This window comes from Falco biarmicus, chromosome 19 (genome assembly GCF_023638135.1).
Source record: "Falco biarmicus isolate bFalBia1 chromosome 19, bFalBia1.pri, whole genome shotgun sequence".
Classification (NCBI taxonomy): domain Eukaryota; kingdom Metazoa; phylum Chordata; class Aves; order Falconiformes; family Falconidae; genus Falco; species Falco biarmicus.
Window position 1 is genome coordinate 3,500,041 of NC_079306.1, and position 15,062 is coordinate 3,515,102.

The window sequence follows — 15,062 nt, forward strand, 5'->3', positions numbered from 1 at the left end:
TCTCGGGGGACGAAGCCGCAGGTGATGGGGGGGCACTTGGGGGGGGGTGGGGGGGGGGTGGGGTGGGGGGGGGAGCGGTGCTGAGCATCAGCCCGTGATGGGGTCGCAGCTTGGCCCCTGGGTGTCAAAACTGGAGGGTGCTTGATGGGAGGGGGCCGCTCACCCCAAGGGTTGCTTGCTTTGGGGGGTCATTCACCCCAAGGGTTGCCCACTGTGGGGGGTCATTCGCCCTGAGGGTCACTCGCTGGGGGGGGGGGCTGCTCACTCCAGGGGGGCTGCTTGCCCCAGGGGTCGCTTGCTCTGGGGGGGGTCATTTGCCCCAAGGGTCGCCCGCTGTGGGGGGCTGCTTGGGCTGGTGCAGCCCCTTCCCAGCAGCAGCAGCTGGGGTTTTGCGTCAGCTGCGCTTGCAGTAGGGGCACGGAGATTTTCCTGGAATTTTCCTGGGTGCTGGAGACGGCAGCCGGGCCCTTTGGGAAGGTGGTGGGGGGGGGGGTGTCCCTGCCACCGTGCAGGGGGCGCAGCTCATCCTGCTGCACGCAGGGAGGAGAGCGGAGAGCGGACGGTTGGTTGCAGCCCTCCGTGACCTGCCTCCCCCTGCCTCCCCTGCCTCCCCTGCCTCCCCTGCCTCCCCTGCCTCCCCTGCCTCCCCTGCCTCCCCTGCCTCCCCTGCCTCCCCTGCCTCCCCTGCCTCGCCCTGCCCTCCCCTGCCTCCCCTGCCTCCCCTGCCTCCCCTGCCTCCCCTGCCTCCCCTGCCTCCCCTGCCTCCTTCCCACTTCGCCTCCAGTCCACGCCGCCGTGCTGGCCATCAACGAAGCGGTGGAGCGGGGGGTGGTGGCGGAGACGATGGCCGCCCTCTGCAACCCCAGCGCGATGCTTCTGGACCTGCGCCAGGTGCTGGCGGGCGCCTACCAGGAGATGCTCCACCAGGCGAAGCTGGAGAAGGGCAGCAATGCAGGAACAGGGTGTGAGGGGGGTGCAGAGGGGGTGTCCTGGCAGGGCTGGGAGAGGAGCAGCCCTTTTGGTGATGGGTGGGTGGGTGTTTCCAGCTGGAGGGGGGGGATCCCTCAGAGCCTGGGAGAGTCCTTGAGATGATCAGAAGATGGGGTGTGGGAAAAAGTGGGTGGGAAATGATTCCTCTTGGGGGGGCTGGTTGACCTTGGGGTGGGGGAAGGAGCCCAAGCATCTGCAGGGGACCCCCGGGGTGTGGAAAGCTCAGGGTGATGGGTCCCTCTCCAGTACCTCCAGGTAATCCCGAGGGAGAGGACATCTACGACTGGTGTCTGACCCAGGCTGAAATCCAAGGGAACATCAACAAAGTGAACGGTGAGCAGAGATGGGGCAGGGGCTCTCCAGACCTTATCGGTGGGACCCCAGGCCGCAGGGGGGAGCCTACCTGGGGTGGTGGGTGCAGCAGAAAGGAGCTGCCTGCTCGGACCAGCTCCGGATCAGCGGGGAGCGGGGCTGGCATTTCCAAGGAGGAAATTAAAATTTATTGGCGTGTGGGCTTCAGCTTGCAGCTCCCCTTTGCTCCCTGGGGCTGTGGGATGATTTCCCCGCTTGTCTTATCCGGCGTAAAGTGACTTCTCCCCTAGTGCACGGAGCCCTGGAGGAGGTGGATGATGCCCTGGAGAGACGGGATGCGCCGGCACTGTACCGTGCGCTGCAGGACCCCAGCCTGGCCCTGCACTGCCTCCGACGGGATAACCTTGACCGCTACCTGGAGCAGCTCAGCATGGACCGGGAGCAGAAGGCGCTGGTAGGAACCTGCTGGTACCTCTGCTGGGGTGGCACCCCAGGAGCAAAGGAGGGGTCCCGTTCCCCCCTTCCCTGGGTTGCTCTGTGGACCAGCAGCATTCTGCAAAGGGGCTGAGGTCCGTCGGTGCAAGCAGGGTGTGGGGTGAGAGCAGGAGCTGCTCTCTCTGCCCGCTGCAGGAGCTGGGCTACACGGAGCTGCTGGAGCAGGAGGAGGTGGAGGCAGGGGTCCTCGTGGCCAACGAGAGGGGGCGAGGAGGAGCGAGCCAGTGAGTGCTGCGGTGGACGACGCGGGTGCTTGCGGCAGGTTCTGCCGCCTGGTGCATCCCTCTAGCTGGTGGCCTGGTGGCAACCTGAGTGCCCCAGCAGGGGGGAGACGGGGCACGGCCACCTCCTTGCAGCCCACCGTGGTCTCCCGTTCAGTGCTGCGGGCTGTCAGGCAGATCAACGCAGCCGTTCGCCGAGGGATGCCGGCGGAGACGTTGGAAGCGCTGATGGACCCTGCGGCGCAGTTGCCCGATGTCTACGGGCTGGCTGCCCCCCTGTACCAGCAGCAGCTGGCCCTGCTGCAACGCCAGCACCCACGGGTGAGAGCTCCCCAGGGACGGGCTGTGGGTCCCACGGCCGTGGGGGGTGCTCCCACCTGCCCCTGGGGGGGCTGCTGGGGCTGGAGGATGCGGTCAGGGGGGGTCAGTGGCCTCTGCTGGCTCCACGCAGGGTGAGCTGGCCCACGAGGAGCTGTTTGTGGCTGTGGAGATGCTTTCGGCCGTAGCGCTGGTTAACCAGGCTCTGGAATGCCAGGGACGCCGAGGGGCTCCGGAGCAGCCTGGTCAGCTCTGCCCTGGGGCTCTCGGGGGTCGAGGATGCAAATGCACAGCGGTAAGGAGAGGGGCACCGTGGGTGGCGTTGGTGACATGGAGCAATCCCGTGGGGGGGGTGTGTGTGGCCCTGGGCTTGTTTCACCACTTTTTCCCCCTTGGAAAAGCAAGGCAGCCGCTCTGGCAGACGCTGTCCCTGCTTAAAATGCTCCGAGCCGTTGCCCCATGTCCCTCCTGCAGGTATGTCCCTCCTGCAGGTATTTTGAGGATTTGGTGCAGCTGAAAAGCCAACGTGGGGAAGTGGGAGCCCAGTTCCTGAGCTGGAATGACATTCAGGACAGTGTCAATGACACCAACTCATCAGTGCGAGATGAAAACGACCGTGAGTCCTGGTCGAGCGGGGGGAGGAGGGCGGGATTCTGCGAATCTGGGAGAGGGAGGTCGTGCCAGGAGCTCAACCCTAATGAGACACCCGAGAATCTCGCGCTACCCTGAGCTGCGGCTCCGGTGAGTGCCCGGAGCACGGAGGGAGCTGAGCTGCGTGTCCCCTCGCCCCCACTCAGGGGTCCTCGCCGTCCGGCTGGTCAACGAGGCTCTGCTGCAGGCGGACCCCGAGAAGACGCTGGCGGCGCTGCTGCTGCTGGCGGCCGCCCTGCCCGGCATCGCCCCCCACGCCGCTCTGCGCTACCACCACGTGCTGGCCCAGGCGCGAAGGCTGAAAGCCCAGGTGGGGTGGCATCCCCCCTCCCTGTAGCAGCGTGGCATCCCCCCCCCCTCCCCAGTAGCATGGCATCCCGTCACCGCCAGTACAGCATCCCCTCGAGCCACGCAGCATCCCAACCACCACCACCCCTGGCAGCGTGGCATCCCCCGCTGCCCCCCAGCAGTGCAGCATCCCTTTGAGCCACACCAGCATCTCCCCACCTCCCCCACCCCAAGAAGGGTGGCATCCCCTCAAGCCACACAGCTTCCCCCCCCCTCCCCAACAGTGTGGCATCCCCTCGAGCCACACAGCATCCCCCCCTCCCCAACAGTGTGGCATCCCCTTGAGCCACACAGCATTCCCCACCCCCCACCCCCAGGGTGCCATCCCCTCGAGCCACCCCCACCCCGGCAGTGCGGTGCTTTGCAGAGCTCAGGGTGCTCGAGGGGAGTTGTAGCACACAAGACCAGCGCCGCTGAAACTCTTGGGGGGCGGGGGGGGTCATGCAGCCTCACTGGACCCCCTATTCCATCCCCCACCATCTCTGCAGGCCACGGAGGACGAGGGAGCCGTGCTGTGGTGGGAAGAGATCCGGGAAGGCGTCAGCAGGGCTAACCAGGACACGGTGGCAGCCAGGAGGAGTGAGTGCTCCCCCCGGCACTGGCGCTGGGTGGGGGGGAGGCGTGAAGGGTCTCAACGAGCCCCCCCCTTGCCCCCGCAGTGGCGCTGGGCACCGCCGCCATCAACCAGGCCATCAAGGAGGGGAAGGCGGCGCAGACCCTGCGGGTGCTGCGCAACCCCGACGTGGCTCTGTGCGGTGTGGCGAGCGCCTGTGCCGCCGCCTACCAGGAGCAGCTGGCGGCTCTGATGGCCACCAAGAGCCACGCAGGTGAAACTGGGGGCTGCACGAAATCCCCCACCCCCACCCCAGACCCCCAGAAACCTGGGGGTACCCAAGCCATCCAGCGGAGCAGCATCCCCCTGCCCCAGCAGCACCCGTCTATCTCTGCAGGCAGCGGGAAGCGGTGCTGGATCCGGCACAGGCTGCAGGATGGTGCTGAGTACTACCTGAGCCTGCAGACCTTCGAGGGCAGCTGGCAGCGCCCGCAGGATGGTGACCTCAACACCACGCACCTGAGCCGGCAGGAGATCCAGGTACGGGCAGGATGGTGCTGGGGGGGGTGGGGGATGCTGGTGGCGTCGCTGGTGCTGAGCCGGTGCGTGGTGTCCCCCCAGTCGGTCATCACCCGCGTGACCGCGATGCACGACCGGGAGCGCCTGTGGGGGTCCCACGTCCCCTTCGTGGTGAGGCTCCAGGCTCGGCTGCGGGGTTTTCTCGTTCGCCGGGAGGTCGCGGCACGGCGGCGCATCCTGCGGGACCACCAGCCGGCTGCCCTCAGGATCCAGGTGACATAGGCAGAATCTGTCCCACCTCCGCGTGGGGGGGGGGGATGCAAACCATGGTGGGGGTGGGGCTGGACTCCCCCAGGGTATTACAGATTATGGCACAGGGCTCGTTTTTTCTGGTAGCGGCTGCTCTGGGCGCTGCTCCCCTGCTTTGCCGTCCTGTGTCGGATGCTTCTCTCGCGCAGGCTGCCAAACCCGACCAGGCGCGGCAGGGACCCTGCGCAGGTCTCGGTAGCCCCATGTCTCTTCTTACGCCCAGGCTTGGTGGAGAGGGTCCAGGCAGCGCAGGGCGTACCTGGAGAGGCTGCGCTACCTGCGAGCCAACGTGGATGCTGTGATCAAGGTTTGGAAGATTTCCCCGTTGCCCTTTTTTATTTTTTTTTTTTGGATGCTTCCCTGTCGCCTTTTTTTTTTTTTTTTTTTTTTTTTTTTTTTTTTTTTTGGGTTCCCCTTCACTCCCACGTCGGGCATCACCACCTGGTTACTGGGCAGTAAGTGCAGAGTTTACCCCCTGCCTGGTACAGCAGGGGATGGAGGATACAGAACCTGGACCAGGGCATGGCTGGGCATTATGTGAGGGGATGGGGGGGGGATATCTTGGGCTGGGGGAAAAATCTAGCAAAAATCCCCCGGTTTTTCTCCTTTTCCCCCGTTTGCTTTGGCTGGGTGAGCCCTTTCAGTATCCAACCGCTTGACCATCCCTGCCAGATCCAGGCAGCCGTGAGGATGTGGCGGGCTCGGAGAAGGTACCGGCAGAGATTGTGCTACTTCAGGCAGAATGTGAGTGATGGGATGGGGAGGAAAACTCCTCCCGGGACTGTGTCACCACGCGTGGGAACGGAGGGGGACAATCCTGGGCGGGGCGGGTGGATCTCTGCCCCGAGCGCTGGCGGTGCAACTGGAGGGAGGAACCGGAGCATCCTTGCAGTGGGATGGGTGGGTGGGAAAGGATGCCTGGTGGGTCTTGAAGCCAAATTATCGGGATCTGTAAAGCTTGAGGAGAGAAAAAATCCCTCCGGTTCCATCAAAAACCAATGAGGACTTCAAGGTGCCCACGAGAGGGGACGGAAATTTTCTGGGAAAGGGTGTGTGGGAAGTGAAGCTGCGCCTCTGGAGCGGCGGGTGGCACGTGAAATACGGCGAGTGGAGGAGGAACAACCGCTGAGGAGAGTGAAATCCTGAAATTCCGGGCTGTGGAGACCGTCATCCCAGGCCGTGGGCAGATTCCCAGCAGCGGGAGCAGGCAGCCGGGTGTCCACCCAACTCTTCCCTCCCCCTGTGTTTCGGGGATGCTGCGGGGAACCACCTCTCACCCCCTTGTTTGCCTTGGCAGATTAAAGCTGTAATTAAAATCCAGGCTTTTGTACGAGCTAACAAGGCCCGTGGGGATTACAGGATGCTGGGTAAGTGCCTGCTCGTCTCTGCTCTGAAGTGGCTGTAATTAATTAATTAGGAAGGGGACTCTGCCTCCTTCCTTGCCGGCCTTGCACAGTGGCGAGGCGGGTGGCAGGCTGGCCACCAGTGTCCCTGTGGCCAGTGGCTTGGTGGTCCCTTAGCATCAGCTAGAGCATCCCCAGGGCTGCTCTTGGTGCCCTTCCTGGGGAGGTACCACACAGCGTGGCACGGCCTTGTCCTGCATCCCGGCATCACAAGATGCTTTTTTTGGGGAGGAGGATGCGGGGTGTCTCGATGAGATGCTGGGGCTCCGAGGGTCTACGGTGGGGGTGGCTGCTCAACCTTCCCTGCAAGCGTTCATGGTGGGACCGTGCCTTGCCGCAGTCCACGCCAGGAACCCGCCGCTGAGCATCGTCCGGCGCTTCATCCACCTGCTGGAGCAGAGCCAGCATGACTTCTGGGAGGAGTCGGAGGTGCTGCGGCTGCAGGAGGAGGTGGTGAAGAGGATCCGCGCCAGCCGGCAGCTGGAGAGTGACCTGGACCTCATGGACATCAAGATTGGGCTGCTGGTCAAGAACAGGATCACGCTGCAGGTGGGGAGAGGACATTGGCCACCTCGCGTGATGGTGCCTAAGCCCGTTCAGCCGGCACGGAGCTGCTGCTCCCCTCCTTGGCATCACACCACACCGTGAATTTCTCTCTGCTTGGCTTTTTGAAATGGTTGGAGGGGTTGTGGGGGGCGTTGGGATGCCTCTGGCTCTTTCCCCAGAAGCTGGGCTGGATGCCGGAGCTTGCCGGCAGCCACCAGCCCTTCTCTCCCCTCACCCATGTGGCTCCAGGAGGTGGTGTCCCACTGCAAGAAGCTGACCAAGAAGAACAAGGAGCAGCTCTCGGAGATGATGTCCCTAGACAAGCAGAAAGGGCTCAAGTCTCTCAGCAAGGAGAAGCGGCAGAAGCTGGAAGCCTACCAGCATCTCTTCTACCTGCTGCAGGTGGGGCTGGTGGGGGTCTGCTGTGCCCACCACCCCTCGTGACGCTTGGACTTAGCTTGGTGTTCCTCCTCGTTCCTGCAGACGCAGCCTGTCTACTTGGCCAGGCTGATCTTCCAGATGCCCCAGAACAAGTCCACCAAGTTCATGGAATCGGTGATCTTTACGCTTTACAACTACGCGTCCAACCCACGGGAGGCTTATCTGCTGCTCCAGCTCTTCAAAGCAGCGCTGCAGGAGGAGATCAGGTGGGTGGCCGTGGGTGCCTGATGTGGGGGGAGGTCCAGGAAAAGGCTGAACACCAGCTTGGATGCAGTTCTCTCCTGGCTGCTGCGTTGGAGAACAAATGGGTCCATCCCCTTCATCTCCCCTCCCCCCCCTCCCCCATCCTGGTCTTTCCCCAGGTCCAAGGTGGACCACGTCCACGACATCCTGATGGGGGAACGCCACAGTGATTCGGCTAGTGGTCAGCTTCTACCGCAACGCACGCGGGCAGAACGCCCTGCGGCAAATCCTGGGTGGCCCGGTGCAGGAGGTCCTGCAGGACAAGACCCTCAGCATCCGCACCAACCCTGTGGACATCTACAAGGCGTGATCAACCAGACCGAGTCGCAGAGCGGGCAGAAAAGGTCAGGCCCTGGGCAAGGAGGCTTAGGCCAAGGGTGCCGGGAGTTGGGATGGTGATGGGACCTTGTCTTCCATTTACAGCGAGCTCCCGTACGAGGTCAGCCCTGAGCAGGCTCTCAGCCATCCCGAGGTCCAAAGGCGGTTGGATATTTCCATCCGCAACCTCCTCGTGATGACGGACAAGTTCGTCTCTGCCATCACCTCTTCCGTGGACAAGATCCCGTACGTATCTCGATGGTCTGTAGGCCACGTCCCTGCGGCGCTCTTGGCTTGTAGGTAGCTTCGGCGAGGTCTTGGAGAGGGAGGTTGGGTTCTGGGGGGGCTTCTGGCCCCTTGGCTCCTGCAGGCCTGAGTTACTGCCCTGGCAACAAGGGGAAATCCTGCTCCTTCTGCTCCTCCACCAGCCCCGGTGGGCTGGTGGTTCTTGCCACTCTGTTTGGGAGCGCTTTACTACAGGTGTTGAGGTGTTTGCAAGGAAGAAGCTGAGCTTTGTGATAACCTCGGAGGATAAAGGCTTTCTCCGGGGGTGGGGGGGGTCTGGGCTGGTGGGAGGGGGAGGGAGCTGGGGGGGATGCTGCAGCTGCTGACCCCTCCTGCAGACTCCTCCATTGCCCCAGGGCTGGGGGCTGGCCGCTGTGTGGGTGAGGGGTGTGGGGACGGGGCAGGGTGGCAGACCTGGTGCTGCCTCACGTGCTGACAGACCTTGCCCTGCCCTCTCCTCAGCTATGGGATGCGCTACGTGGCCAAGATCCTGAGGACATCCTTGGCTGAGAAATTCCCCAAGGCTTCAGCAGAGGAGATCGACAAGGTACCCTGGGGCTTGGGGGGGGCTTGGGGGGGGTCCAACGGTGTGTGCCTGTGAAGTGCTAGTACTCCTCTATGGAAGGCCATGTCCTCTTGACTTCAAAACACCTTCAAGGCGATATTTTCCTTGAGCCACTGAGGAAATGCCAACAACGGGCTCTTCTCTGCGCTGTTGTCCCCTCTGGGTGGATTCCACCGGGACCAAAGAGCCTTCCCTGCCAAGCTGCTGCATCCCTGGCCACCAGCCCCCGTACTCCCCCCAAACACAGCCTGTCTTGCACCCTAGATCGTGGGCAACCTGCTCTACTACCGCTTCATGAACCCAGCCGTGGTGGCCCCCGACGGCTTTGACATCGTGGACATCTCGGCTGGGGTGACCCTGCATCCCGACCACCGCCGCAACCTGGGCTCCATCGCCAAAGTGCTGCAGCACGCGGCCGCCCGCAAGGCCTTCGAGGGGGACAACGCGCATCTCTGTGGGGTCAACCAGTACCTGGAGGACACCCATCACAAGTTCAGGTGGGCACCAGGGTGGTCTCGGGGCTGGGGGCGGGGGGAAGGCGGCTGTGAGCCGGCGGTGGGGGTTTGGGGTGACCAAAGAGGTGGCTCTCTGCAGGAGGTTCATCTCTGCTGCCTGCTGCGTCCCTGGGCCGGAGGAGAGGTTTAACGTGGACGAGTACTCGGAGATGGTGGCAGTGGCCAAACCGGTCATCTACATCACGGTGGGGGGAGCTCATCAACACGCACAAGGTAAAGGGTGTAGGACCTGACCGCAAGCAAGCGGCTCCATGTCTTCTCCCACCTCCTGGGCTTTCTGCTGCGTTTGATCACACTCCTCTATCCCACAACCACCACGGCTCCCCCTGGCCTCTTTCCCCCCCCCCCCACATTTTAAGCAAGAGAATGATCCAGATTCCACAGGTTCTCTGCTGCTTGTCCTCCCCTGCCCCTCCCTAACTCCTCAGTCCTCTCTGGGGGGCAGAGGGCATCTCACCGTTCCCAACTGGCCCCTTCGGTGCTCACCCTCCTCCCCTGCACCACCCAGCTCCTGCTCGAGCACCAGGACTCCATCGCGCCGCGCCACGGCGACCCCCTGCACGAGCTTCTGGAAGACCTCGACGAGCTTCCTACGGTCCAGTCCCTCGTCGGTAGGTAGAGCTTTGGGACCCACCACCGCTTCGGCAGGAGGGGGATGGAGATGGGGGGGATGCTTCCCTTGGGTGAAGCTCTAGCCGGATTGCTTTGGGCACGGGGAAGCCACCTGCCCTGAGCCCACCGTGGCTACCTGGGCTCTCTCTGCCCTCCCAGGGGAGACTGTCGCCAGCCCGGCGGACGGCGATGCGGAGCAGATGCTCTCCCAGCTCAGCAAAATGGAGATCTCCCTCACCCTCACGGGCAAGCTGGTGCCGGCGGCCAGCAGCGAGGAGAGCGACACCAGGAGCTTGGTGCTGAGGTGGGGCCGGGCTGTGGGGGGAGTTGCGGGGGTCGGGATGCTCAAAGCGGGCAAAAAACCTTGGGGAGGCAGCTAAATTCATCAGTTGGACTTAACGATCTCAAAGGGCTTTTCCAACCTAAATGAGTTGAGGATTGAAATGAGGAGGAGGGTGGGGTCCGGAGTGGCCGCCTGATGTCTCCCCCTGCCTCTAGCACCAAGCAGATGCTGGTGGATGTGATCCAGTCGCAGCCAGGAGATTCCCTCCCGGAGATCCTGTGGACGCTGGCCTCGGAGCACGAGGTGGGGATGCGTGAGGCTGCTTCTAGGGATGAGCTAAAAAGTTTCTCGGGGTGGGGAATGGCAAACAAGCCCTCAGCAGAACGCTGCCCTGCTGCTCTCGAAGCCTTGGTTGCTGCTTTTCTGCTCCCGCAGTGGCCGGGCTCTGTTTCTCGGAGAAGGCAGCACGTCTTTTGGGGCCAGGAGACACGTATCTGAGAGTGGGTGTGAGGAAGGGTTGGTGGCTCCATCTCCTCCCGTCCCGTTCCAGCCGTGTGCCTGGCTCACCCCCTTCTCATCCCTAGGAAGCCACCCACGAGCAGCTCCTGCGGAGGCGAGCGCTGCGGGATGCCCAGACCCCTGCCAAGCTGCAACGCAACCGTTCGCTGGCTGCCAACAACCAGCTGTCCATGGAGGAGAAGAAGCGCAAGATCATCCGCAACCTGCGGCGCTTGGAGAGCCTGGGGCTGGTGGACTCTGCCCATCAGTACCAGGAGCTCATCAATGAGCTGGCCAAGGTGAGCTGGGGGAGGTCACCTCAACCCCCCTCCAGATCCTGCTGAGAAGGAGTCGGATGAGCTTTCTCGTTTCCCCCAGGACATCTGCAACCAGAGGCGGTACCGGCAGCACCGCAGAGGGGAACTCCTGAAGCTGAGGCAGACCTTGCAGGGCCTCAACGCCAAGACCTTGTTTTACGAGGAGCAAATCGATTATTACAACCAGTACATCAAAACCTGCCTCGACAACCTGGCAGCCAGCACCACCAAGTAGGTACCCTTACAAAAAAAGCAAGAATTTAAAAAGGGAAAAAAAACCAAATTTTTTTTTTTTGGGGTGCTGTCTGGATGTTGGGGGTCCTGGAGATGCTGGGGGTCCGAGGGGTGGCGCATGGCTGGGGACCAGCTCTGAGTATGTGGTCCCTTCTCTTCAAGGATGAGCGGGAAGAGCAAGAAACCGCAGTCGCTGCGCTACACGGCGGCCCGGCTGTTGGAGAAGGGGGTGCTGCTGGAGATCGAGGACCTGCCGCTCAGCCAGTACGTGGTCCCCAGGCCGTGGGACGAGCTGTTGTGGTGCAAAGCTTGGGCAGGTAGAGGAACGTAGCGTGGGTGGAGGGTGCACGCGGGCTCAGCATCATGCCCCCTTGCCCCCCACCCAAGGATGGGGGTGAGTGGGTTTGGGTATCACCAGGAGAAGATGGCAGAGGTGGGATTGGGAAAGGGGGGGTGGTCTTTGGGCTGGGGGGCTGCCCTCGTGTGCTGAGGGGGTTGTGCTGGGTGACCTGGTCCTTGGTTGCGTGGACAAAGGCTTGGCATCTTCCCCCCCTTGCCCCCCCACCCAAGAATGGGGTGAGTGGGTTTGGGTATCACCAGGAGAAGATGGGAGGGGTGGGATTGGGAGGGGGGTCTTTGGGCTGGGGGGCTGCCCTCGTGTGCCGAGGGGGTTGCACTGGCTGGGTGACCTGGTCCTTGGTTGCGTTAAAGCCACGAAGCCCCCCTTGGTAGCCACTGGCTCTGTCCCGTCAGGTTCAGGAACGTGATTTTCGACATCACCCCCTGCGAGGAACCGGGCAGGTTCCAGGTGAAAGCCAAATTCATGGGGATCGACATGGAGCGGTTCCAGCTGCACTATCAGGTGGGGGGAGCCCATCCTGGGGCACCTGGGGGGTGGGGGTGGTGGTGACCCCAAATCTGGCTCGTTTGGGGGTCACACACACTCGGAGCCCTGCCCTGAGCTGGGGGCAGCCTCGCCGTGCATTTCCCTGCTGCACGTCCCGATGGAAACCCAGCTCCGTGCCGGCTCCCCTCACCCCTGGGGGATGCCGAGGGTGGGCCAGCCCCCTCCCCTGGCTGGCCATGGGGGGCTGGTGGTGGTGATGTCCCCCCCCCCTCTCCCCCAGGACCTGCTGCAGCTGCAATACGAGGGCGTAGCAGTCATGAAGATGTTCGATAAGGCCAAGATCAATGTCAACCTGCTCATTTTCCTCCTCAACAAGAAGTTCTTTAAGAAGTAACAAGGAGGGGGAGGGCTGGGGGAGGGGGGGGGATGCAAACCAAACCTGCCAAAGAGAACCCTGGGGGTCGGTGGTCCGGGATCCCCATGGCGGGGGAATTTCTGCCCGGACATGGGGGCGAGTGGAGGGCTCAGAGTTCAGCCCCAGCCCTGGCTGACCCCAGACTGGTGTTAACTGGAGGTCAACTGGGAGCTCCTGTAGCTTTTGCCGGGGTAAGCTGGTACCCGGCGCTCCCCGCAGAGAGGATGCGGCTGCTGCGGCTTTTGCAGCGCGCGTAGCTTTTAAAATTTTGGGGGTTTGGGTTTTTTTGGCTGTTGCTGTGTTGCTAACAGCTGGCTGCTCAAGGACACTATGGATTCTGGGCACTGCACATTTTTAGCGATGAAATAAAGGGATTTTAATTTTTTTTTTTTGCCTTCCTCCCACTAGAGATTGGGGGAATGTCAGAATTGGACTTTATCCGAGGGGAAGGAGAATTCAGAGGCAGTAGCGGTGGGGACACCCATGGGCTGTCCTCTAGTAAGTCAAGGGTGCAATAAGGCAAATTTGGGGGTTTTAAACATGAATTTCACCGCCTGTTCTCCAGCCAGGCTGGGGGCAGACAGAAATCTCAGGGGATGGGATGAGAGCTGGGACCTCTCCTCCCCCCTGGAGCATGCTGGTGCCCGGCAGCTGGTGCGGAGCATCGCTGAGCCACTGGCTCGTCTAGGTTGGTGGCTGCTCTGTCCCCTGTGGCTTTGCTCCGGCGCTTAATTAAAACGCAGCACGCGGCTCGGTTTGGCCCCGGCTGCTTTGAAAGCACTTTCTCCTCCACGTGGTGGGAAAGGAGCTGGGAATGGTCACAAGCCTCTTCCCAGCCCCGTCTCCTTCAGGAACAGGGGTGGCAGGTCTCAAACCTGCTCCGCAAAGGAGGTTTTTGGGGAACCCGGGCTCGGAATCTCCATCGCTGCTTCGGTAACTGCCTCGGCACCTCGAGGTGACCCAACGGTACCCTGACAAGTTGGCATCTAGGGTGCCTGGCTTGTCTTTGGAAAGTGATGTTTGTTCGTGATGTTTTAATGTATTTTTTCCTTTCCTTTCCTGTCATTTAAAAGCTGCCACTGGCACTTACCCTTCCCCTGTCTGTGCTGCTTTTGCTCATTTAAATAAATACATATAACAAAATACAGCATCGCTCTGGATGATCCTTTCTCCTTAAACCAATGGTCCTCAACTCCCGCTCCTCTCGCTGGGTGCTCTGGGGCTTGTGAGGCTTCCTCTATCGCCCCGTGTCCCCTAAGCAAGGTGCCCCCTTGCCTTGCGGCTCCGGGAATTTGCCGCGTTAGCCAGGAACTGGCTCTCTGGAAGCGGCGCTGAGTCAGGCACTGAGGCATTGACTCAGCTCTTGCACAGGGAGTTTAGGCCGCTTTCAGACACACTTAATTCTTAAATAAATACTATGATTACATCTCATAAAGACTATGATTATATCTCTAAAGGAATGAATCAGGATCAAGCAGCGCTCTTCCAGTTTTAAAATAGGAGCGGGCTGCGTTAACCTGTTGGGTGCTGCATGGTCCCAGGGAGCTGCCAGCATGTGACACCCATTATCACATTATTAATTTTTTTTCCTTCTGGTCACCATATATTTTTATTTCCTTGCCTTCAGAGGCAGAACCGGCGCTTCCCTGGCTGTGGCTCGGGGTGGTTCAGTTGCCATCAGCCGCCGTTGGCTTTGCAGGAGCAGTGTTTGACACCCCAAAACAATTTATTGGTGATGTTTTGGGGATGGGGGGGGATCCTGATGGAAAAGGCTCTGCATAATGGTAATAATCCCCGTATGGGTAATCCCATAATGGTTAAGCACGCATCTTACATCAGTCTGTGCACACACTGGAGGGAACTGGGTGTTGGTGTGGAAAAATGATTTATTTTTTTTTTAGCTCCTGGAAAGCTGTGCCGTGGCCAGCCCCGACTCAGAAATTGGGTGCTGGTTCTTGCCTGCTCCCCGTGCCTTTGGAGGGGAAAATTCCTCCCTGGGAAGGCTGGAGGAGGCTTGCCAGCCCGCTCGGGCTGAGGTTTCCCAAGGCAGCTCCACTAGATGTCATTGCAAGCTGGGGGAACGCGGCGTGGCCGTGGCCCGTGGGTGCTTCGAGCATCCCGTAGCGTCGCGGGTACCAGCAGCATCCCTCCGTGGGGTCCCGGAGGTGACCCCGCTGTGAAGGCCTGGAGGCAGGGATGCTCACACCCATCCCAGGGCGTGCAGCCTGAATGTGGGATAAAGCGGGACCGAGGCAGGCAGGTGAAGGGGATTTGGTCCCCTTCGTCCTCTCCTCTGCCCTGGGGGCTTCCCCCGGGGCATGGGGCTTGCTGGGGGCTGCGTGGCACTTGCCCAGGCTGGGACAGCCAGCTCAAAAGGGGACAGGGAGGAAAGTCAGGTCCTGCCCCGACCTGCTGCTAAGATCGCCCTGAAAGGTATTATTTAGGGATGGGGAGAAAGGCAGAGATTTGGGCTCCCCCGATGCTCGTGGTTCACCCGGTCCAGCTCCAGCAGGTCCTGTGCAGCACCCTGCACCCATGCGCTTGCGCCCGTGCACCCTCCAGCGCCAGGGGCTGCGTGCACCGTGCCTGCAGCCAGCCCCCTGGCAAGTCCCAGGTCTGTGCCCTCGCTGGGGTCTGTGGCTGTGCCACGCTGTGCCGCAGGGTGCTGGCACCGGCACCACATCCCCAATGGCCACGTAGCCCCTTTAGCAACACAGGCCCCCGCTTCCTCTAGCCCTGCTCCTTCTCCCTCCTTCCTTATCGCCACCCTTGCCTGCAGGAGCATGAACGAGCTGCCAGATGGGCGAGCTTTAAAAAAGAAATA

General features: G+C 61.8%; 1 protein-coding gene across 1 annotated transcript in view; it reads left to right on the plus strand.

Annotated features, from left to right (window-relative positions):
- The window catches only part of IQGAP3 (IQ motif containing GTPase activating protein 3), a 16,667-nt gene extending 3,284 nt beyond the window's left edge, over positions 1 to 13,383 (plus strand). The window contains 36 exon segments of the mRNA XM_056322599.1: positions 727 to 964; positions 1,237 to 1,323; positions 1,593 to 1,756; positions 1,933 to 2,001; positions 2,003 to 2,021; positions 2,176 to 2,339; positions 2,470 to 2,547; positions 2,549 to 2,631; positions 2,828 to 2,952; positions 3,134 to 3,297; positions 3,824 to 3,914; positions 3,995 to 4,162; positions 4,286 to 4,428; positions 4,510 to 4,680; positions 4,940 to 5,023; positions 5,389 to 5,460; positions 6,014 to 6,083; positions 6,460 to 6,668; positions 6,915 to 7,067; positions 7,149 to 7,312; positions 7,469 to 7,502; positions 7,504 to 7,654; positions 7,657 to 7,693; positions 7,773 to 7,913; positions 8,415 to 8,499; positions 8,782 to 9,014; positions 9,112 to 9,220; positions 9,222 to 9,245; positions 9,541 to 9,643; positions 9,804 to 9,948; positions 10,143 to 10,230; positions 10,512 to 10,724; positions 10,804 to 10,973; positions 11,139 to 11,240; positions 11,730 to 11,838; positions 12,104 to 13,383. Coding sequence (XP_056178574.1) covers positions 727 to 964; positions 1,237 to 1,323; positions 1,593 to 1,756; positions 1,933 to 2,001; positions 2,003 to 2,021; positions 2,176 to 2,339; positions 2,470 to 2,547; positions 2,549 to 2,631; positions 2,828 to 2,952; positions 3,134 to 3,297; positions 3,824 to 3,914; positions 3,995 to 4,162; positions 4,286 to 4,428; positions 4,510 to 4,680; positions 4,940 to 5,023; positions 5,389 to 5,460; positions 6,014 to 6,083; positions 6,460 to 6,668; positions 6,915 to 7,067; positions 7,149 to 7,312; positions 7,469 to 7,502; positions 7,504 to 7,654; positions 7,657 to 7,693; positions 7,773 to 7,913; positions 8,415 to 8,499; positions 8,782 to 9,014; positions 9,112 to 9,220; positions 9,222 to 9,245; positions 9,541 to 9,643; positions 9,804 to 9,948; positions 10,143 to 10,230; positions 10,512 to 10,724; positions 10,804 to 10,973; positions 11,139 to 11,240; positions 11,730 to 11,838; positions 12,104 to 12,217 — 4,374 coding nt within the window. The 3' untranslated portion in view covers positions 12,218 to 13,383.
- The last annotated feature ends 1,679 nt before the right edge of the window (positions 13,384 to 15,062 follow it).